This window comes from Ursus maritimus, unplaced genomic scaffold (genome assembly GCF_017311325.1).
Source record: "Ursus maritimus isolate PB19 unplaced genomic scaffold, ASM1731132v1 scaffold_17, whole genome shotgun sequence".
Classification (NCBI taxonomy): domain Eukaryota; kingdom Metazoa; phylum Chordata; class Mammalia; order Carnivora; family Ursidae; genus Ursus; species Ursus maritimus.
Window position 1 is genome coordinate 13,968,597 of NW_024424119.1, and position 22,336 is coordinate 13,990,932.

Consider the following 22,336-nt stretch of genomic DNA (forward strand, 5'->3'; position numbering starts at 1 on the left):
CTCCGAACGCCACCGCGGCTTCGCCACCGTCCCCCGTGTCGAAGTGGCTTCGCCCCGTGGTGTCTCACCCGTCTGGGCCATTGCTGAAGGGGCTCCGGTCTGCAAACGTCCCAGCTGAAAGTGCAGCGTGCTTTGTTGGAGGTTGCGCGAGCTAAAGCGAAAGCTAAAGCGCGCAGGGAGAGGGGAAACGGGAGGGGCAAAGGCTTAGCCGGCTCCAGAATCCCTACTGGGGATTCGATCTTAGGCTTAGACTGTGAATCATGGCCCAAGCCGCAGGCAGACGCTTTAACCCACTGAGCCACCCAGGCCCCCCCCCGCGTGGGTCCTTAAAGCAGCACCCAAATGGCTTCCGAGGCCGCTTACGTCAGTCTTGGGCCACAAACAGCTGCCGAAAATGACACCCGCGCGTCCCCTTGCGGCCGCCTGGAGAATCGCCGAACTCCTCCATGGCCCACCTCTCTTGGCTAGTGGCAGTAGCCCTGCTCCCCTGCGTCCCTGCCCGCTCCCTTGCTGGACACCTGCCTCGATCCATAACCCAGAGTGCACGGGCATCCTCGTACTCATGACACAGCTGAAAAGTGTCTCCTCTCCCACGTGCCTGAAGGACAGAACCTACTTCAGAGTTCCTTGGGAAAGAGGGACCGTCACCCAAACCCAGAAGACACAAAGCACCTGGTTCCACCGCCAGATGCTCCAGCAGATCTTCGGCCTCTTCAGCACAGAGCACAGCCAGGCTGCTTGGAGCCACGCCGCCCTGGATAACCTCCTCTCCAGCCTTCACGGCTGCCTGGAACACCGGGAGCCCAGGGAAGAGGACACCCTGGCCTGTCTGCATTTGGGGACTGTTGTCCGGAAGGATTTCAGAAGCCCCTGTCTCTACCTCCAGGAAAAGAAATACAGTCGCTGTGCCTGGGAGGTGGTCAGAGCGGAAATGGAGAGGCATCTTTTCCTCCTTTCACACCCCTCAAGGAAAGGAGAAAGTGATACCCAGGACTCTCCCTAATCAGTGACATTGTTTGCTGAGCCCCCAAAACACTTTGTGGTTAACAGAAAAAAAAGTATGCTTTATATCTATACCATTTTTTATTTTTTGTTCATTCAATTTTTCTATAGAAAACTTCTTGTATCTGTTTCTCAGTAGAAGAGGAATCAAGTCTGATTATCATCTGATGAGAAATGGATTGTACAACTCACTTACTCATTATTACATTGTTCACACTTTAAGTAAAAGATAGACTTTCTCCAAGCCAGTGTACATGTTGTGGTCAGGAGAGAGGGGGACATAACAAATCTGCTCCTTTGTCTGTATCACTGAGTTTTGTAGAAAAACCAATTTCCAAGCAATAATCCCATTTAATTAATATTAGTTATTTTAAATGGGATAAGGACAAAAGGGAAAAAAATGGAATCTCTCAGCCGACTTCGGAAGCAAACATGTCAGGAATAAAAACAAAGCAGTAGATATCTCCTACAGTTGACCAGTAGACATGTCCGAATGCAAATATTCTTTAGAACATGGATATTTGAGTCTGCCATTTGGAAGCAATTCTATCAAATTAAAGCCCAGGAATGGAAGTGGTCACAAGGGAAGAGAGTGTAGACTAGAAAAGAACTTACAATTGATTCTCTTCAGGCACCTGGATAGCCCAGCCAGTTAAGTGTCCTTCTTTGGCTCAGGTCATGATCCCAGGGTCCTGGGATGGAGCCTGGGGTCTGGGTCCTTCTCAGCAGGGAGCCTGCTTCTGTCTCTGTCATTCTCCCTGCTTGTATTCTCTCTCTGTCTGTCAAATAAATGAACAAAATCTTAAAATAAATTGATTCTCTTGTGGTTTCTGTCTGACAGTTTTACTTCCAAGTACAAGGCCACCAACTGAAACCAAGAGTTGTGTGAAATTTCTAGGCTTTCTGAAAACTCTCCTAGAAAAGGCCTTGTTCTCCTCTTTTTCTCCTGGTGACTATTTTTGGATATGAGGGAATGTCCCTGTTACAATGATGTAACAGTGGCTGTAGCAAAATGGGAATAGAAAGCAGGATTATTTTATTCTGTGGCTTGTCAAATTATTTGCAAAGGAAGAGTGTTCCCTCCTACCCAAGATGGACTAAGACAGTGACCACATCTAGAGACCTGGCTTGTGTTCTCTGCATATGGACAAAGAAACAAACAAAGAAACAAACAAAATCCTCTAACCTGGAAAGAACTGACTCTATTAGTGTAATAAGACACTTTCCCTAGCTTTTACATATTTTTGGAAAAACATAGTTTTTAAAGAAAGATTTAGTTATTTTATTTTTTTAAACAGAATGGGGAATGAACCATGCGAGACTATGGACTCTGGGAAACAAACTGAGGGCTTCAGAGGGGAGGCGGGTGGGGGACTGGGCTAGGCCGGTGATGGGTAGTAAGGAGGGCACGTGTTACATGGAGCACAGGGTGTTATACGCAAACAATGGATCATGGAACACTACATCAAAAGCTAAGGATGTACTGTATGGTGACTAACATAACATAATAAAAAATTATTATTAAAAAATGTATACATACAAAAATAAATTAAAAAGCAGAGGGTAAAAAAAATGATTTTCTCAGCAGAGGTAACATTCAAATTCAGTACACCAAAAACAAATGTCAACTAAATAATTAATTTTTCAAATGCTGTTAGGAAATTGGAATGGTTTTAAATATTTAAATACATTGAACGAATTATTATGTCTTTGTAGAAATTGTAAATTTGCATATGTGCTTTATAAATTACAATTTATATAAGTAAGTATATTATAGGTCACTCATCAAATTTAGTCATAGAGTTGAACACCAATAGCTCTAAAATTTGGCTTTTAGCTTAAAATTGTTAGTCATTCTTAACCCTGCATTGAGTTAAAAATAAAAAGTAAATTTTACACTTTCTTTTGTATCTGCAAAGCTCAGATATAAGTACAGTTCCTAACTTTATCCATACTGTATCCTTGTTATTAACTTTTCTGGAAGGTTCAATTAAAAAACATCAAAGGAGACTCTGGAGGCAAGGGCAATCATGAAAAATATGTACATAGAGTTGGGTAACAATGCTCCATACCAGTAGAACGTGCATAAGGAAAGCAAAAAGAGAAGTGGACAGTAAGGGAAACGTTCAGAAATTGAAAACTCCTAAGTCCCCTACTTAAGGCACACGCACAAGGCAAGATGCTCAGAGAACCTAGAGCCACGGTTCCCAGACTTGCCCACCCCAGCCAGGCCAGCAGCCTCTGCAGGATCCCCAATGGCCCTGCCCTTCTCCTTCTTGGTGGCCCTGGTGGTGCTCAGCGGCAACTCCCTCTGCTCTCTGGGCTGTGACCTGCCTCAGAACCATGGCCTGTTTGCCTGGAGGGCCTTGACGCTCCTGGGACAAATGAAGAGGATGTCTGCTAGCTCTTGTGACGGGTACACACGTGACTTTGCCTTCCCCAAGGAGGTGGTTGATGGCAAGCAGTTGCAGAAGGCTCAAGCCCTCTCGGTCGTGCATGTGATGAACCAGAAGATCTTCCACGTCTTCTGCACAGAGCCCTCATCTGCTGCTTGGAACACGACCCTCCTAGAGGAATTCTGCTCGGGACTTTCTGAGCAGCTGAGCGTCCTGGAACCCTGTCCCATGCAGGCGGCGCGAGTGGGAGAGACTCCCGGCATGAATGTGGACTCCATCCTGAGGAACTACTTCCAAAGAATCTCCCTCTACCTGCAAGAGAAGCAATACAGCCCTTGTGCCTGGGAGACTGTCAGAGCAGAAATCATGAAACCCTTGTTTTCATCAACAATCTTGCAAGAAGGACTAAGGCGCAAGAAATGAGACCCATTTCATCATGGAAATTATTTTCATTGGCTAATAATATCACACTTTCCCGAGTTACCTGCCATGTCAAAGACTGTCATTTCTGCTGTCCTGGTGACATGAACAGAATCAATTTGTCACATATTCTCAGGAGTATAAAGCAACATCAAGTCAACTCTACAAACACCTGTCGCTTTCAGATGACCATGCTGATCTACCTATTTATTTATTTCACTATTTATAAGGTTTAAATTATTTTTCTTTGTATAATAGTAGGTGTATCTTCACTTTGTGACAATACAAATATACATGCTTTACATTTATTAAATTTTTTATTTTTTTGTACATTAAATGTTTCTATAGAAAAATTCTTGTATTTGTTTCTTACTGAAGGAGGAGGGGCGCCTGGGTGGCTCAGTTGGTTAGGTGGCTGCCTTCTGCACCCTCGGATCAGCCCTGCATCAGGCTCCTGCTTCTCCCTCCCCCTGCTCTGGTGTTCTTGCTTGCTCTCTCTCTCTCTCCCCCTCTCAAATAAATAAATAAATAAATAAATAAATAAATAAATAAATAACAACTTTAAAAAAAAGGGGGGAAACAAGTCTGATGACGACCTGATGAAAGAATGGATTGTACAACTCCCTTACTCATTATTTCATGATTCTCATTAGAAGTAACACCATAGACTTCCTTAACGTCAGTTTGTATGTTGTTGTCAGGGTAAAGGCAGAGATAACAAATCTAATCCCCTATCTGTGTCTTTGAGTTTTGTAGAAAAACCAACCTCCAAGCAATAACCATAGTGAATTAATATCAGTTATCCTAAAGGGTAGAAGGAGAAAAAAAGAATATGGGAATTCTGAAAGCAGAAAAGGAAGCAGACAGGTCAGGGAATAGAATCAAAAGTACGAGTTACCTTCCACATTAGACTGGTAAACATCCAAGTGCGAATATTCTTTACAAAATGCATCTCTGAGTCTGCCATTTGCAAGCCATTCCACTCACCTAAAGCCCAGGAAGGGAAGTGGTCGCGTGGGAAGATACTGTAGAATGAGAGAAGGACTTAAAACCGATGCCTCAAACCTCCACTGGTTAAGGGAGAAAAGAGCCACACTGGAAACAAAGGTGGAATGGCCCTAAGGCTGTAGGGTAAGAGCGAATATTGGTTAAGAGTCTATTTCAAAACTGAGAAAGGCTTCAAGGAATTGCATCATTGCAAAAGGTGAATGGAAAGTGCCCATGAGGCTGGAAGGAGAGGGCATGTGACCCAGGTGCGAGCTGGTTTGACTGAATTACTCACCAGAAACTATACTGGGGGGGAAAAAAGGGCAAGGAACAGAAGAGAAGCTAGTGACTATAGATAGAATATAGTTTGGAGAGATTTACCTTCTTTGGGCAAATTAAACTTGGATGAAAAAATGAAAAAATAATTGCAATGGGTGATGTAGTCTGATCTCTGCTAATCAATGTAACACATACTTAAAGAGAAGCAAACAAAAGTTAAAAGGCGTAAAGAGCGTACAGGAACATTCTGCAAATGAAAAGTACCCTGTTCTATTTAAGAGTCATGAATAGAAAGAATTGGAGAGGAGCTGGGGGTCACGGTGCCCAGGCCACCAGAAGCCCTCAGGTGCAGCGCCCAGGCCATCTGCGGTGCTCCTGCTGGTCCCCTGTGGTGGCCTCTCAGCTCTGGGCCGTGACCTGCCTCCCAGCCCCGGGAGGCTCCACAGGAGGACCTGCTGCTTCTGACCTGGAGGAGGAGGATCTGTCCCTTCTCCTGACTGAGGGACATCTCCTCTGGGACATGGTGGGTGGCCAGCAGGTCCAGGAGGGCCCAGGACACCTCTGTCCTCCACCAGATGCTCCAGCAGACCTTCACCCTCTTCCTCACCAGGCACCGTGTGCTGCCTCAACACGACCCTGCTGGACAAACTCCCCCCGGGGCTCCAGGGGCAGCTGGAATCCTGGACACCTGTGTGGTGCCTGCGATGGGGGAGGGGGGTCTCCCCCGGGGATTGAGGGCCCTACTCTGGCCTTGAACAGGTGCTTCCAGAGAATCCATCTCCATCTGAGAGAGAAGAAATATAGTGACTGCCTGGGAAGGTGTCCGAGTCAAAATCAGGAGACCCATCTCTTTATACTCAAATGAAGAAATAAGGAAAGGAAAATTTTAAAAAAGGTGGAAAGCAGGAATAGGACCTAGAATGCTATTCTTGACCTACAACACTAAGTCACATGCCCCTGTGTTCCTTCTTTCTAAGGACTCTTCTTTCTGCTTCAGTCATAGAACGCATTGAGTTGAATTATTCAAAACTGTGGTTAAAATGTGTCTGTGAACATGAGTATCTCTAAGGGCATCCTCCATAGGAGAGAGCTATAATGAAGTTGTTCTGTGTTCATATATTGCAGGACCCTCTGGATTCTTGTTTGACACGGAACCAGTTGGAAACTGTATTCCTGACGTCACAGCAACAGCAACAACAGCAACCACAAAATGTAAGACGATTGAAAACAACAACTCTTCTCAGATCCATTCACAGCTGAGGTCCCAGGGCCAGCCTCAGCGCTGGTAACTGGAGAAAAAGGAGCATGCAGACAATCCCACAGGTATTGGTAGGAACACAAGCCGGCACTGAAGCATTGCTTGAGGCTCTGTGTGCTTCCACTGGAAAGGTACAAACTCCAGGGCTCCGTAGTTAGTGGAGCCCACAGGTGTGTGAGTTTTACCTTCAGAATCCCCACTAGGTTCCCCCTGTGAAGATCAGAGAAAATCTGCTGGCTTTTCCAGCAGAGGGAGGGGAAAGGCATCATTCTAAAATCCTCTTGAGTTTCCTCTTCTCCTCAGTAAGAGGCCTGCCCGCAGGGAACCTGTCCTTGCCCAATTCACCTGGGGCAAGGGAAATCCGGACTCCACGCCGCTCTAAGTCTCCTGTCTTCCCGAGCAGAGTGGTGCAAACGCTGAGCAAGGCCACCTGTGCAGGTCACAGCCAGGAGCGCAGGCTCACATAAAGCCTGACACAGAATCCTAGCTTTAGAGAGCATTCTCTCCCCCAGACCGAGCAGCACATCAACAGGATTCCCATGGAGTGGTGGCATCACCACTGAAAAGGACAGCACGTGTCAGAAGTCACTGAAGAAGTCTTTAGGACAGACAAAAGCAGGGACACCGGAGGAATTTAGGCTCTGACAGCTGTGGCTACCACACACAGTAAGCTCAGCCATGTGCTAGCAAGAGAAACACAAAACCTCACCCTAAAGCCCAATTTTCTGCACTTCCTTTTACCCAGTGTATCCTGTTCATCTGTGCACAAGAGCTTCCATGTCAAACAGAAAGGTGAGAACCAGTTTGAAGAGATTGAGCATATGTCAGAACTAGACTCAGAGATACTAGAGATTTTGGAATTATCAGACCAGGAATTCAAATTAACTATGATTACTATGCTGGGGGGGGGGGTCAATGTATTCATACATGCATTCTTTGCCTTTATCTGTGCCACACTATCTAGCAGAGCTAAGATAGTTTAAAAAATAAAATAATTTTGTTCATATAATATTATGACCACTTGATAATATGTTCAGATAACTATGTCCATCTTTTTTTAAATTTTTTATTTATTTTTTTAAGGATTTTATTTATTTGACACAGAGAGAAAGAGAGAACAAGTAGGGGGAGCAGTAGGCAGAGGGAGAGGCTGGTTCCCCCTTGAGCAGGGAGCCCAACGGGGGGCTCCACCACAGGACCCTGGAATCATGACCTGAGCTGAAGTCATAGGTTTAATAGACTGAGCCACCAGGCGTCCCTGTCCACCTTTTAATTTGATTTAATTTAATTTAAATTTAAGGTTTTATTTATTTGATAGAGAGAGTATGAGAGCACAAGCAGAGTGAGCTGTAGAGGCAGAGGGAAAATCAATCTCCTTGCTGAGCAGGCTGCCGGACCTGAGGTTGGATCCCAGACCCTGGATTCGTGAACTGAGCAGAAGGCAGACACTTAACAGGCTGAGCCACCCAGGAACCTCTCCACCTTTTACTTTTATCAAGTTATTTTCTTCATTATTTTATGAAATTCTTTTGAGGAAGACATTTTGGATTTCTTTATTCTTAAAAAAAGTAATAGCTTGACTGTGCAACCCATAGTGAAGAATCCATGGTGAATTCAACTTACTCAGTTTTAGCAGTCAGTTATATTTCAAAACTGCATATTTCTAAGTTAGGGAGTTGTAGTTCTGAGAATATGGAGGTGAAAAAAGGAATTTGAAAGTCTATTCTTTGGGATCTTTCAATTTAGAAGAGAAAGAGATATAAGAACAGCCATCATGCTTGATGAATACCAATTATGTTTCATGGTCGAATGAGAGGTAGAGGACAAAGGATTCTGTCACCAGGAGCTTGAAGGAGGGATGCCAAGAAGAGGGGAAAGCAGACTTCCCACTGGTAGATGCATAGGTGAATCTAGAATCTCCAACAATTCATGTCCTGGAGTCATTAAATCACAATTGTTTGTTGTATATTTGGAAATTGAGGCACGGTACTGAAAGTCCTTCCGTCTGAGTTGTGTGTGGAGTGAAAGATGTCCTAAAGCTTTAGAGAACCGTTAACTTTTAAGGCTGAGAAAGAGAAGGGGAGCCTGCAAAGGGCACAGAGATGGGGCAGCCAGTGCAGGTGGGGCACAATCAGGGAAGAGTGATCTCCAGAAAGTGTGCAAGAAGAGAAGTTGCAGAATTTCCCAGGATGAACGTTAGGGAGTAATTTACCACATGAGCTATAGGATGATGCACTGCATCTGGATTCTGCTACGATCTAGTTGTTTGATCCTGAGAAACTCACTTGGGCTCTCTGAAACTCAGTTTCCCCAAATGCAAAGTCGGGTGGGAATATTGCTAGAGCTGCTGTAATAACAAAGTAGCACCTTTAAAAGTCTCTAGTATCTTCCACTGAGTGAGGGTTTAAGAGATGGTGACTATTTTCTTATGTTCTTCATCGAGATCTCTGAGAGAATAGTGGACTTCTCCTAGCCTTCTCTCTGTAACTGACTGCAAACTGCTCATCCTCTAAGATACCCAATTGGGAACAGGTGGCCCATGAATTCAGTGTCATTATAGACACGATAATATGCTATGTATACATAGACTGTGTACCTATGTACACATACTCTCTACATTCTGTTAGAGGACATTTCCCCTTCCTCCCAGCTTCCCCAGTTCCCATCCTTTCACTCCCAAATCACAATGTTTCCCTCTCCCCCAGAGTAGAAACCCTCAGTGAGCTCTGCCCTCCTCCCTCCATCTTCATGAGCCTCTCCTGCCCATTCACACAGCTGCTTCCTTTTCCTTTGTGGTTTCTGTCTGGCAATTTTACTTGCAATGACAAAGCCACCAAGGAAGAGCAAAAGTTGTTTGAAATGTCTAGGTGTTTTCGAAACTCTCATAGGAGAAGCCTAGTTCTCTTCTTTTGTCCTGGTGGCTGTTTTTGGCCCTGCGGGACTGTCCCTGCTGCAGTGACGTCACAGTGGCTGTAACAGAGAGGAAATAGGAGCAGGAGGTTGCTGATTCGTGGCCCAACACAATCTTTACAGGGGAAGGCGGCCAGCGAGTGACCAAGTTGGGCTAAGACTGTGACCGAGTCTGGAGACTGGCCTTGTCTTGTATGTAGAAGTCTGTCCCCTGGTGGGAGATTTCCCCCCAGAGCAAAAAAAGGCCCTTTCTTGCAATGAACTGACTCTGCTAGTATAACAAGGCAATTTCCGTGGCTTGTATGTACTTTCAGAAAAGAATACTTTCTAAACAGAGCAGTTATGTTCACAGCCAAAGTGAGCAGAAGGTCCTGAAATTTTTCCCACCCTCCCTGCTTCCATAGCTGCCCAGGCTCTCCCATTACCAGCATTCCTGCACCAGAGGGAACCATTGATACAATTGCTTCCAACAATGTAACAAGTAGTTCTTAGGGTTGGGAACAAGTCTTCAATATTGCAGGTGTGTAGTACGCCAAAGCTCAACCTTGGAGAGCTCTAACAAAACCTTAGTCCTCAGTATTTATTGCCTGTCATTGGGTTTTCTTGGGTATCACACGAGAAGCATGGACATGGAATTTGTGGAAGATACACAAAATGTCTGCAAGATAGTGCCACACCTAGGAATAATGGGAATATCAGGATTGGAGGAATTTTTCTCCATCATTTCCTGGATCTCAAAGTCTTACCTAGAGAGGTGATCTTTGCTGACTTGTGAGCTGCCATTGGCTGTCTTGTGGACATGGCTAATGTTTGAGCCTTGTTGTGATGCGGGCTTTGGAAATTTAATACTAATAGATTATATTTTATATTATATATTTGCATATATATACAATATATATACATATACATATGTATATATACATACATATATAAATACACAGAAATATATATTACATACATATTTGAGTTCTGGAAAGCCTATTCAATACATCAATAATTCTATGTACAGCAAAACAGAAAAAAATATTGTGATAATAACTTGATGAGTATATATTGTTGGAAGTGAACTTAGACATTATTTTCCCATTGGGTCACATTAAAATTCAGTATACTAAAAACAAATGTTAAGTAGGTAAATTAATTTTTCAATTGCTGTTAACAATTTGGGATGATTCTAAATATTTAAGTACATTGATGTCATTATTATGTCTTTCTAGAAATTGTTATTTTGCCTATGAATTTTATATACTTCAATTTGTATAAGTAAAAAATTAGAAGTAGCTGATCAAATTTAGTTATTCAGTGAGGGAGGAATAGCTTTAAAATTTTACTTCCAGCTAAAATTTTTAGTCATTTGGGTCACCTGGGTGGCTCAGTCGGTTAAGCATCTGGCTCTTGTTTTCAGCTTAGGTCATGATCTCATGTGTCTTGGGGTCCACCTAGGCATCAAGTCCTCCATTGACCTTCCTGCTCCATAGGGAGTCAGCTTCAAGATCCTCACCCTTTGCCCCTCACTAGCACTCCCTCTGTCTCTCTCTCTCTTTCTAAAACAAATCAGTGAAACTCTAAATTTTTTTTACTCATTCTTAACCCTGAATTGAATGAACAGAGTAAAATGTACAATATTTTTTCTCTATAAAGCAGAGCTATAAATACAACTATATATATATATATATATATATATATATATATATATATATATATATATATATATATATATATATATATATATATATATATATATATATATATATATATATATATATATATATATATATATATATATATATATATATATATATATATATATATATATATATATATATATATATATATATATATATATATATATATATATATATATATATATATATATATATATATATATATATATATATATATATATATATATATATATATATATATATATATATATATATATATATATATATATATATATATATATATATATATATATATATATATATATATATATATATATATATATATACACACACACACTGTACATAGATCCCTGTAACTAAATTTTCTTGGAAAGTTCAATTACATAAATATTGAAGAGAATCTGAAGGAAGGAGGCAATAAGAAAAAGAAATGGATGAGGAACCCATGCTCTAAACCCAAGTAGAAAGTGCCTAAGGAAAGCAAAAAGAGAAGTAGAAGGTAAGGGAAACGTTCAGAAATTGAAAACTCCTAAGTCCCCTACTTAAGGCACACGCACAAGGCAAGATGCTCAGAGAACCTAGAGCCACGGTTCCCAGACTTGCCCACCCCAGCCAGGCCAGCAGCCTCTGCAGGATCCCCAATGGCCCTGCCCTTCTCCTTCTTGGTGGCCCTGGTGGTGCTCAGCGGCAACTCTCTCTGCTCTCTGGGCTGTGACCTGCCTCAGAACCGTGGCCTGTTTGCCTGGAGGGCCTTGATGCTCCTGGGACAAATGAAGAGAATGTCTGCTAGCTCTTGTGACGGGTACACACGTGACTTTGCCTTCCCCAAGGAGGTGGTTGATGGCAAGCAGTTGCAGAAGGCTCAAGCCCTCTCGGTCGTGCATGTGATGAACCAGAAGATCTTCCACGTCTTCTGCACAGAGCCCTCATCTGCTGCTTGGAACACGACCCTCCTAGAGGAATTCTGCTCGGGACTTTCTGAGCAGCTGAGCGTCCTGGAAGCCTGTCCCATGCAGGCGGCGGGAGTGGGAGAGACTCCTGGCATGAATGTGGACTCCATCCTGAGGAACTACTTCCAAAGAATCTCCCTCTACCTGCAAGAGAAGCAATACAGCCTTTGTGCCTGGGAGACTGTCAGAGCAGAAATCACGAGCTCCTTGTTTTCATCAACGATCTTGCAAGAAGGACTAAGGCGCAAGAAATGAGACCCATTTCAACACGGAAATGAATTCTCCGACTAATAATATCACACTTTCCCGACTGAGTGGGCTGTGTCAAAGACTCTCATTTCTGCTGTCCTGGTGACATGAACAGAGTCAATTTCTCAAGTGTTTCTAAAACATGTCAACTCTACAAGCAGTAGTCGCTTACAGATGACCATGCCATGTCTATTTATCTATTTAAATACTTATTTATGTAAATATTTATAAGATTCAGATTTTTATATATGATTATGTACCTCTTATGTTCCAGAATACAATAAATACAAATATAATAAATAAATATTTAATCAGTTTAAAATTTGTTTCTTTATTGAACTTTTAAAAAGGATTTTATTCATTTGAGAAAGAGAGAGTGAGAGAGAGAGAGAAGAAGCAGGGGTGAGGGGAAGAGAGAGAGGGAAGAGCAGACTCCTCCCGGAGCAGGGAGCTCAAGGCGGGGTTCCATCTCAGGACCCTGAGATCATGATATGATCTGAAGGCAGACACCTAATCGACTGAGACACCCAGGCACCCCTCTTTATTGAACTTTTACTACTGGCATTCTTTTTAAAGAGTAACACTAATTCTAATTGTGCAGTTTGATTGAAAAATGGATGGCAGAATGCATTTCCCTCTCATACTATATTAACATCAGAAGGAACAACTGACTTCCTCTAACGCAAGTTGTACGTTGCCCTTAGGTTATAGGACATGACAAATATGGTCCTGATATCTATATCTTTGGCTGTTGTAGGCATAAGAATCTAAAAACAATCCTCATACTTAGTGTTATAATGAAGAAGGGAAGGAAGTAAATTCTCTCACCTGCAGCTAGAACGGAGAAGGTCAGCCAGTACACATGAAAGCGGTGGATCCCTCGACAGGGGACTGGTAGACGTGGAGGCACAAATGTCCAGTGTCAGGGGAGAGGTGAGCCGGCATTTGACAAGAAACACCACGGCTGAGGTCCATATCTAGCAGGGAAAGCCAGAAACAGAGGTGGTCCTGCGGGGAGACCGTGTAGTGTGAGAAACAGACATAAACTTGATTCTGAGGCTCTCCAACCATTAAAGGGAGGGGACAGACGAGCCCCAGAGCAGACAGTGGACTTCTGGCCATACAGTACACGGGTAATGAGAGAGGATGCTGATGAGTGTATTTAAGGAAATAAGTGACGTCATTGGATTCCTGGAAGATGTGGATTGAAACTGCCTGCTAAGTCAGAAGAATAGATGCCTTTACTGCCCTTCATGAGAGTCGGTCTGGTGGAACGCATAAGCAGAGACCACACTGGAGCAGGTGGGGGCAGAAATAAGAGAAGTCAGTGCCTCTGAAGTGAAGAAGAATACAACGTGAGATCTGGGAATAATGTGGGTCAGTTTTTCTGTCATTTTAAGTCATTTCTCTCTTCCTGGGTGATCCATGGAATTGATGTTCTGGCAAATCATGTTAATGTCTTTAATATTGTATTCAGACTGAATCGTGCCTTAACTACGTACAATGGTGTATCCTGTCTTGGTTCTTACTACCTTGTGTATCAGCGAGCTGCTCAGGTTTAAGAATCACTAGATGGGAATAGATAACCTCTTCAACGCTTCATCGCTTTATCAAAATATCTATCACTACTGATAAAATAATGTTTCCTGGAATTATTGGCTTTACTAATTAAGCTACTTAACTTTTATCATTGTGACACTAGTTTACAGCGGCTTTATAGTGCATGTCATTTCCTAGGAGAGTTCGATATGATAAGAATTCTTTTATGTTACTTGCTGGAAATTTTTCCTCATTTTCTGAGTATCAGAAACTTCCATGGATTCCAAAATTACAAAATTATCATGGACATAAAGACTGACTGAATTTCTTCACAATTTGAGTGGGTCTAGCAATCTCTTTCTTAATATTTAAGGCAAAGAAAAAATTGGTTAAAATCAGTTGAAAATACAGGAATCATGGAAATCCATGGAGATCGAGCACTTTGTGTATAATTCAGGAGTAAAAACAGACTTAATAATTATAACAGAATATTGTGAATATTAACCCAACTCATGCACTTTAAAGGCACCTAGCATCACATGTTCCATAGAATAACTGATGTGGGAAACAAAGGAAAAGAAAAATTACATTTCCTTACTACCTACAGCCCATTGACAAGTCCTCCAAACACGCAGAGTGACATTGCTCTAGGAACTCAGCTGCCTCCATGTTAAAGCTTCGCTAAGGGCAAAAGGCAATCTTAGCCCAACCTCAGGATCCTATAAGCCTACTTTAACATATAAAAATTCCTTTGGAAACTTCCTTTATCTCCAACCCCCAAGATACATATTGGCAATCATCCCCGAAACATACGGCCCACCAATATACATCTGGAGAGTCTCCTGACTAAGGTTTTATTAGATAGTAATAAATGATTTTTTCCCAACAGCTAGCCCCTTCAAGGTCCGGGAAAACTTGCTTCCAGAATTCCTTAGAGACTTATGCTATCCTTACCACCTCCCAACTTGAAAATATATAATCAGCCACTCCTCATGACCCTCGTGCAGTTTTGTCTGCTCACGGGTCCTGTCCCCTTGCTTTAATAAAACCACCTTTTTTGCACCAAAGACATCTCAAGAATTCTCTCTTGGCCATCAGCTTCGAACCTCAATGTCTTTGCTACATCAAAACCACTTAAAATATGGTATGTATTCTCTTATTTTTCTTCAGACGGCTATACATGAGAATATTGTTTGTCTCTTTCTACAAAATTCTTGGGACCCTGCGTGTTCTACACTTTAGTAACTGACTTCCAAAGGAGGCAGCCTCCAAAACCAGAATTCTGCTGATATTTCTAGAGAAGGCTGACCAATTCACTCTCCATTGCAAAGAAGAGTCTTATTTATATTCAGTGATGAAATGGTGGCTTATATGAACATCTGAGAGTTGAGAATAAATATCTAGGTAGAAGTGCACAAGACCATGCTATTTCTTTAATCATCTGGCACCTGCCCTCGCCTCCACACTCCAGGACACATTCCCCTGTCCTAACAGTTTCCTTCCTCACAAAGGCTGAAGTCCCCACAGCATCCTTGGCATTCACTCTCTTGACCTCTAAGCCTATTCACACAACAGCTTTCTTTTTTATTTTATTTTATTTTTTTAAATGGTTTTTTATTATATTATGTTAGTCACCATACAGTACATCCCTGGTTTCCGATATAAAGTTCGATGATTCATTAGTTGCGTATAACACCCAGTGCACCATACAATACATGCCCTCCTTACTACCCATCACCAGTCTATCCCATTCCCCCACCCCCCTCCCCTCTGAGGCCCTCAGTTTGTTTCTCATAGTCCATAGTCTCTCATGTTTCATTCCCCCTTCTGATTACCCCCCCTTTCTTTATCCCTTTCTTCCCCTACCAATCATCCTATTTCTTATGTTCCATAGATGAGAGAAATCATATGATATTTGTCTTTCTCTGCTTGACTTATTTCACTTAGCATTATTTCCTCCAGTGCCGTCCATGTTGCAGCAAATGTTGAGAACTTGTTCTTTCTGATAGCTGAGTAATATTCCATTGTATATATGGACCACAACTTCTTAATCCAGTCATCTGTTGAAGGGCATCTCGGCTCCTTCCATGATGTAGCTATTGTGGACAATGCTGCTATGAACATTGGGGTGCATATGGCCCTTCTCTTCACTATGTCTGTATCTTTGGGGTAAACACCCAGTAGTGCAATGGCTGGGTCATAGGGTAGCTCAATTTTTAACTTTTTAAGGGACCTCCACACTGTTTTCCAGAGTGGCTGTACCAACTTACACAACAGCTTTCTGTTCTGTTGTGGTCTCAGCTTCAAGGTTTCCCTAAAGAGCAGCACATCGCAAGAAAGCAAATAGAAAGCAAAAATGAAATGAAATCTCTAGGTTTTGCAGAACCACCCACAAGACAGGCTTTGTTTTGATTTCCATCCAATGTGATGTAAGAGCAGCTGTGGCTAAAAGGAAACAGAAAGCAGGATCAGGTTGAATGGTGGGCTACTGAAGCTCGTCTCTGGGAAGACCGCCCCTCGCTGGTGGCCATGTACAATAAGGGCACAGACCAAGACTCAAGGCCATGCTTGGGATCCATGCAGAAATGGGACCTCTTCCTGAGGATGTCCCTTCAAGCTACAAAAAGGCTACTTGTTGACAACCAGAGATTCTAATGCTGTCATAAACCTGTTTCCTTATTCTGTCTGTGAGAAAGAGTAAGTCTTGTCCTGAAAATCCCTATAGCCACATTTGGTTTCAATCCCAGTGTTACTGAATATTAAATACTGGAAAGTTTTGGAGAACCAATCAGCAGGGCCAGAGGCAGGGGCGACAGGGCATCGCCCGTACAACTTTCCATCCCCAGGAGCTTCTGGTCAACATGACAGGTGAGTCGGCAGTGGAGGGTTTGGTGACCGGATGCCCACCAATGGGCTGTGAGAGATCACTGGGCAGCATGGGCCACAAGCAGCCAAGCTTTGTCAGCTTCAAGAGCCAGAGTGCGCACTTGCCCTCCCTCCACCCTCCCCGCCAGCTGATTCCTGCTGCAGAGCTGAAGGCTCCCAGATGTCCAGTCCCACACAGAAAACAAAGTAAGTACAGGGAACCCAGCCCACACATGTACACCTGAACAATCACAGAGGCTCATCTCTGCCAGTGTTTGGGCATTTCTATTGATGTGGGGAACAAAGGCAAAAAAGGAAATGTAGATAAAATTAAATTTCCTTATAAGCTCCAGCCCATTGACAAATACTTCCTCCAAGAAACTCCCAACTGTCTTAATGTTATTGCCTTGCTAGAGGGGAAGACAACCTTAGCTTGACAATACTAGGCTTCCAGGATCCTGTGAGTCTTCCTTGGCATATGAAAGTCCTTTTGGAAACGTCCCTTTATCTTTACTTCCCCCAACTAAAGTATATAATCAGCCATTCCTCACAACCCCAGTACAGCTCTTTCTGCCCAAAGGTCCTGTCTCCATGCTTTTATAAAACCACCTTTTTGCACGAAAGATGTCTCAAGAATTCTTTCTCGGCTGTCGGCTCTGAACTTCAACATTTCCTACATCACTATGTTCTGATTAACAAGGGCATGGGACGCTCATTTGCTCAGAACACCACAGTTGCATGTCTGGAAACACGAAAGTGTTGAAAGTCAACAGCAACTTGGGAACCTGGAAGGAGAACAGAAATGTGAATCAGTGACTTGTCCTCAGGAGGTGGAACAGTAGGAAAGGGCAGCATTGAGTCAACTGTCTCTCCACATCCTTCCCGAGACTCAGAAGATTTAAGTGGATGCTGGGAGCACAGAGTTCTCCAATGCAGATGTGACCCGTAGCAGTGTCCCCACCACGGGTGACACTGACGTGATAGCAGCCTGCAGGGTATTGGAAGGAGGAGGGTTACTCCAATGCTAAGTGCAAATGTCTATTTCCATTGGGAGAAAAATCTACTCCCTTGTGATTCTTTAAAAGGGATTTTCCCAACTTTTATGTAGAACCTATAGTCAGTCAGTTCATGGAACTAAAAAGTGTTACACTAAGCAAAATAAGTCAGAGAAAGACAAATACCATATGATTTCCTTCACTCATATGTGGAATTTCAGAAACAAAACAGATGAACACATGAAAAAAAAAAGGAAAAGAAAAAGTAAGTCTCGAACTGGAAAATAGACTCTTACCTATAGAGAACAAACTGAAGGTGACTGGGGGGGAGGTGGACGGGAGGATCAGTTAAAGGAATGAAGATTACAGAGGCACTTGAAGTGATGAGCACTGGGTGTCGTATGTAAGAGATGAATCATTAAATTCTACATCAGAAATGAATATTATACTGTATGTTAACTTACCTAGGAAAGATGTTGTGGTCCGGAGCCTACAACCAAGAAAGAATTCTTGAGACATCTTCTGTGCAAAAAGGTGGTTTTATTAAAGCACAGGAACAGGATCTGTGGGCAGAAAGAGCTGCCCTGGGGTCATGAGGAATGGCAATTATATACTTTACAGTTGGGAAGGGGTTAGGGATACCACACACCTCCCAGGTATTTTGGAAACAAGGTTTCCAGGATGTTGAGGGTGCTAGATTTGTTGGGAAAAGTCTTTTAGGTCAGTAGAAACTCAGTCATGAGACCCTGCAGATGTATATCAGTGGGTCATATGCATGGGGGATGATGGACAACATATATCTTGTGGGGTGGAGATAAAGGAATTTTTCAAAGGAATTTTATCTGTTAAAACAGACTTACAGGATGCTGGGGGTTGAGCCAAGAATGCCTTTTGCCCTTAGCAAAGTATTAACAAAGAGGGAGCTGAGTTTCTAGAGGAATGTCACTTGGCCTGTTTAGAGGACTTGTGAGTGGGCTATCGGTAATAAGGACATTTAATTTTTGCTTTGCCTTTGTTTCCCACATCATTAACTAACTGGAATTTAAATAAAAACTTGAAAAAAAGATACAGGTCTTTTGAAAAAGGCTAAAGAATTTCAAGTCAGTCATTCAGTTGACTCACAACACACTCCCTGTGGCCACACACAACAATAGACAACAAACCTTTGGCATCTGAAGAAGAATCTGGAATCCAAGATCCCTCACCCTCCCCTCCCGACTGATTTCATGCCATTTCCTCTCCTGGCTCTTCAATCCTCTGTCCATTTCTATCCATCGCACTTTCTAACAGGTGCTTCCAGACAAGCCATTATCTCACAACTCCTTAACGTTCGACCTCGGTACCTTCAGAATAATTCACTCCTCTGGGTTTCGACTTCTCTCCAAACAGCTGTATAAATACGCCGCATCCAAACGGAGATGTTGAGAAGATAGAGTTACGGATTTCAAGGATCTCAGAAGAGTTAGCCTGCAATCAGCTTTAGTGTTATCATCATAAAACGTCATCATCACTGTTCTTATCCAGAGGAAGAGCAGATCATTCAGGATCATTCCGTTCCCTTGGCCTTAATATTAGGTGTATCAAGGCAAGCTTCCTGGCCTGAGTGGATTTCTCAAGTAGGTCGAGCGCTCAGGCAGGGCGAGTATCCTCTCTCCTTCCACGGAGGGTGAGCAGCTGGGGTGCTGGTCGCCAGCCTCTTGTGAGCTGGTTGGTGTGACTCCTCTCATCTCTCCTCACCGCTGAGCACATGTGGATTGAATGAAAGAAAACTCAGGTGGCTGGTCTTGCCAAGCTGAGGGCTGCCCGGGGCCCCAGGAGCTGGTCTCGTGTGAGCCTCTGGTCGAGGCAGCCACTTTCCTGACTTGGGGTAAATCGGTGCAGCCTTCATGCTCTCCCTCTGCTAGAGCTGATCCTCCCCAGTGTTGCCGCATCCAATTTTGCTAACGCACACTCTGGCATTTCCTCAGCAGAGAGGCCACTCTTTTCACTTCTGTGACGTTCAGACGGAACATCTGTCTTGCCCCCTCCCCCACACACCACTGTCATGTTTGGCTCTCTAGGAAAGTTGAAATGAGAAACAGAAAAACGGATGTCTTGAAAGTGATAGAGAAAACCGGTGCAGCCCCTTGGCCTTTCTTTCACTTCCTTTTGTATGATCCTCGCGATGACGTAGAACAGGAGGCAGGCGCAGCAAGTCGGGGTGTGTCCAGTGAAGCACTGTGGACAGATTAAGTCATGCAGATCTTCTTGGTGTGGTTACTGAAATTGAAAATGCAATAGCATGACTAAGGAGAGGCAAGAAGGCTGTTTCTCCCTGACGTCACAGCCTGGGCCTCGGCCCCCGCATTCTGAACACCAGGCAGATGACCACACTGAGATGCCTCACAGAAGGACGCAGACTGAAGGAACTACTCCAAGTCATTGTTTTTTGTTGGACGTTTCACCAGAGAGACAGAATCAGCGGGTTCCCTGTGCCCCGCTCAGCAATTACGAGCCTAACAAGTGTTCAGTCGTTTCAGTAAAATTGGAACAATAGGGGCGCCTGGGGGGCTCAGTCCCTTAAGGATCTGATTCTTACTCTCACCTCAGGCCTTGATCTCAGACTGTGAGTTCAAGCCCCACGTTGGGCTCCACCCTGTGTGTGGAGCCTACTAAAAAAAATGAAAAAATGGAAAAGTAAGAGCTGTCGTGACAAAATAAACACATTCCCAAACTCAAGGTGAAACGATTCCAATTGGGTCTTTCCTCTAGGTCGACAACACAATCGTTCACCCTCAGCATCTGAGGGCTGCTGACACTTTTGATGCCTGGTCAGGAGAGGAGGAGGAGGTCAGCACTGAGAGCTCGTGTCCCCGCACAAACACTCCAGGGGCGAGGGCAAGGATCTACTGGCAGTAATGGCTTTGCTCACAAGGAAACCAGCCCCTGCACAGTTGGGGAACCTAAAGTCCTCAGGACATGGTGAGCCCGCCCTCAGGGAGGGAGTCCCGGAGAGCCCGGGTGGAAGACACTCAGCCACTCCAGAGGAAAAATGTTCCTAGAGGTGGTAACTACCTTTTGAGTGAGGTGTGCCTGGCAGAACACAATCTTCACCCGTCCACGTCCCAGACGAGAACCAGGCCACCTGCTAGGGGCCGTGGCACAGCCTTGGAGCGGTCTAACACAACCTTAGTATTTATCGTCTCTCATTGGGTTTTCTTGGGTCTTATACAAGAAACAATGACATAGAATGCTTGGATGACACACAAACTGTCTGCAAGATCCTTGCGACAAACCAGGAATAAGACCAATCACTTAGGATTGAAAGAGTTTCTCTCCATCATTTCCTGGATCTCAATGTCTTACCTGGAGAGGTGATCCTTGCTTACTTTTGAGCTGCCATTGGCTGTCTTGTGGTGGTTGCTTGTCAGAGCTTTGATGTGATGTGGGCTTTGGCAATAAAATACCAATTATATTTTACTCTTTAGTTCTACAAAACTTGTCCAACACATCAGTAATTGTCTAGTGCTACACAGAAAAAATATTTTGACAATACCTTCAAGAGTGTCTAGTAGCAGGTAAAGTGAAAAATGATTTTGTCCTATGAGGCAACACTAAAATTCAGTACACTAAACCAGATGTTAAGTAAATTATTTAAGTTTTCATGTGATTCTAGTGATTTGGAATGATTTCAAATGTTTAAGTCCACTGAAATCATTCTGTCTTTTCAGAAGTTGTTACTTTGCATATGTACTTTCTATGTTATAACTTATATCTGTAAAGAAGTTATAAGTCACTTATCAAATTTCCTTATTACTTCAGCATCAATAGCTTTCAAATTGAACTTTTAGCTTAAAGTGTTTAGTCAATCTTAACCCTGAATTGGATAAACTTGACACTTTCCTTGTACCTATAAAGCACAGATAGAAATACAATACATAACTATATATATATATGTATATAGAAGCTCTTAAGTTTCCTGGAAGGTTGAATTAAAAGCATCCAGAAAGACTCTGAAGACAAGACACAATGATGAAAAAATAATACATGGTTGAGAAACCCATGCTCTAAACCCAAGTAGAAAGTGCCTAAGGAAAGCAAAAAGAGAAGTAGAAAGTAAGGGAAACGTTCAGAAATTGAAAACTCCTAAGTCCCCTACTTAAGGCACACGCACAAGGCAAGATGCTCAGAGAACCTAGAGCCACGGTTCCCAGACTTGCCCACCCCAGCCAGGCCAGCAGCCTCTGCAGGATCCCCAATGGCCCTGCCCTTCTCCTTCTTGGTGGCCCTGGTGGTGCTCAGCGGCAACTCCCTCTGCTCTCTGGGCTGTGACCTGCCTCAGAACCATGGCCTGTTTGCCTGGAGGGCCTTGACGCTCCTGGGACAAATGAAGAGAATGTCTGCTAGCTCTTGTGACGGGTACACACATGACTTTGCCTTCCCCAAGGAGGTGGTTGATGGCAAGCAGTTGCAGAAGGCTCAAGCCCTCTCGGTCGTGCATGTGATGAACCAGAAGATCTTCCACGTCTTCTGCACAGAGCCCTCATCTGCTGCTTGGAACACGACCCTCCTAGAGGAATTCTGCTCGGGACTTTCTGAGCAGCTGAGCGTCCTGGAAGCCTGTCCCATGCAGGCGGCGCGAGTGGGAGAGACTCCCGGCATGAATGTGGACTCCATCCTGAGGAACTACTTCCAAAGAATCTCCCTCTACCTGCAAGAGAAGCAATACAGCCCTTGTGCCTGGGAGACTGTCAGAGCAGAAATCACGAGCTCCTTGTTTTCATCAACGATCTTGCAAGAAGGACTAAGGCGCAAGAAATGA

At 43.5% G+C, this 22,336-nt stretch overlaps 4 protein-coding genes across 4 annotated transcripts; all 4 read left to right on the forward strand.

Annotated features, from left to right (window-relative positions):
* Positions 1–394: 394 nt before the first annotated feature.
* On the forward strand, positions 395–1,003 carry LOC103680388 (interferon omega-1-like). Its single transcript, XM_008709921.2, has one exon. The coding sequence runs from the start codon at positions 395–397 to the stop codon at positions 1,001–1,003; it is 609 nt and encodes a 202-aa protein (XP_008708143.2).
* A 2,157-nt stretch (positions 1,004–3,160) lies between these two features.
* On the forward strand, positions 3,161–3,821 carry LOC103680386 (interferon alpha-1/2-like). Its single transcript, XM_008709918.2, has one exon. The coding sequence runs from the start codon at positions 3,258–3,260 to the stop codon at positions 3,819–3,821; it is 564 nt and encodes a 187-aa protein (XP_008708140.1). The 5' UTR covers positions 3,161–3,257.
* A 7,559-nt stretch (positions 3,822–11,380) lies between these two features.
* LOC103680385 (interferon alpha-1/2-like) lies at positions 11,381–12,142 on the forward strand. Its single transcript, XM_008709917.1, has one exon. It carries the CDS (start codon positions 11,579–11,581, stop codon positions 12,140–12,142), a length of 564 nt encoding a protein of 187 aa, XP_008708139.1. The 5' UTR covers positions 11,381–11,578.
* Positions 12,143–21,564: 9,422 nt separating this feature from the next.
* Positions 21,565–22,336, forward strand: LOC121103043 (interferon alpha-1/2-like). Its single transcript, XM_040631390.1, has one exon. The coding sequence runs from the start codon at positions 21,773–21,775 to the stop codon at positions 22,334–22,336; it is 564 nt and encodes a 187-aa protein (XP_040487324.1). The 5' UTR covers positions 21,565–21,772.

What these genes read in the sequence shown, in the direction of transcription:
- LOC103680385 (XM_008709917.1), top strand. Translation starts at nt 11,579, where the DNA reads ATGGCCCTGCCCTTCTCCTTCTTGGTGGCCCTGGTGGTGCTCAGCGGC.
- LOC103680388 (XM_008709921.2), top strand. Translation starts at nt 395, where the DNA reads ATGACACCCGCGCGTCCCCTTGCGGCCGCCTGGAGAATCGCCGAACTC.
- LOC121103043 (XM_040631390.1), top strand. Translation starts at nt 21,773, where the DNA reads ATGGCCCTGCCCTTCTCCTTCTTGGTGGCCCTGGTGGTGCTCAGCGGC.
- LOC103680386 (XM_008709918.2), top strand. Translation starts at nt 3,258, where the DNA reads ATGGCCCTGCCCTTCTCCTTCTTGGTGGCCCTGGTGGTGCTCAGCGGC.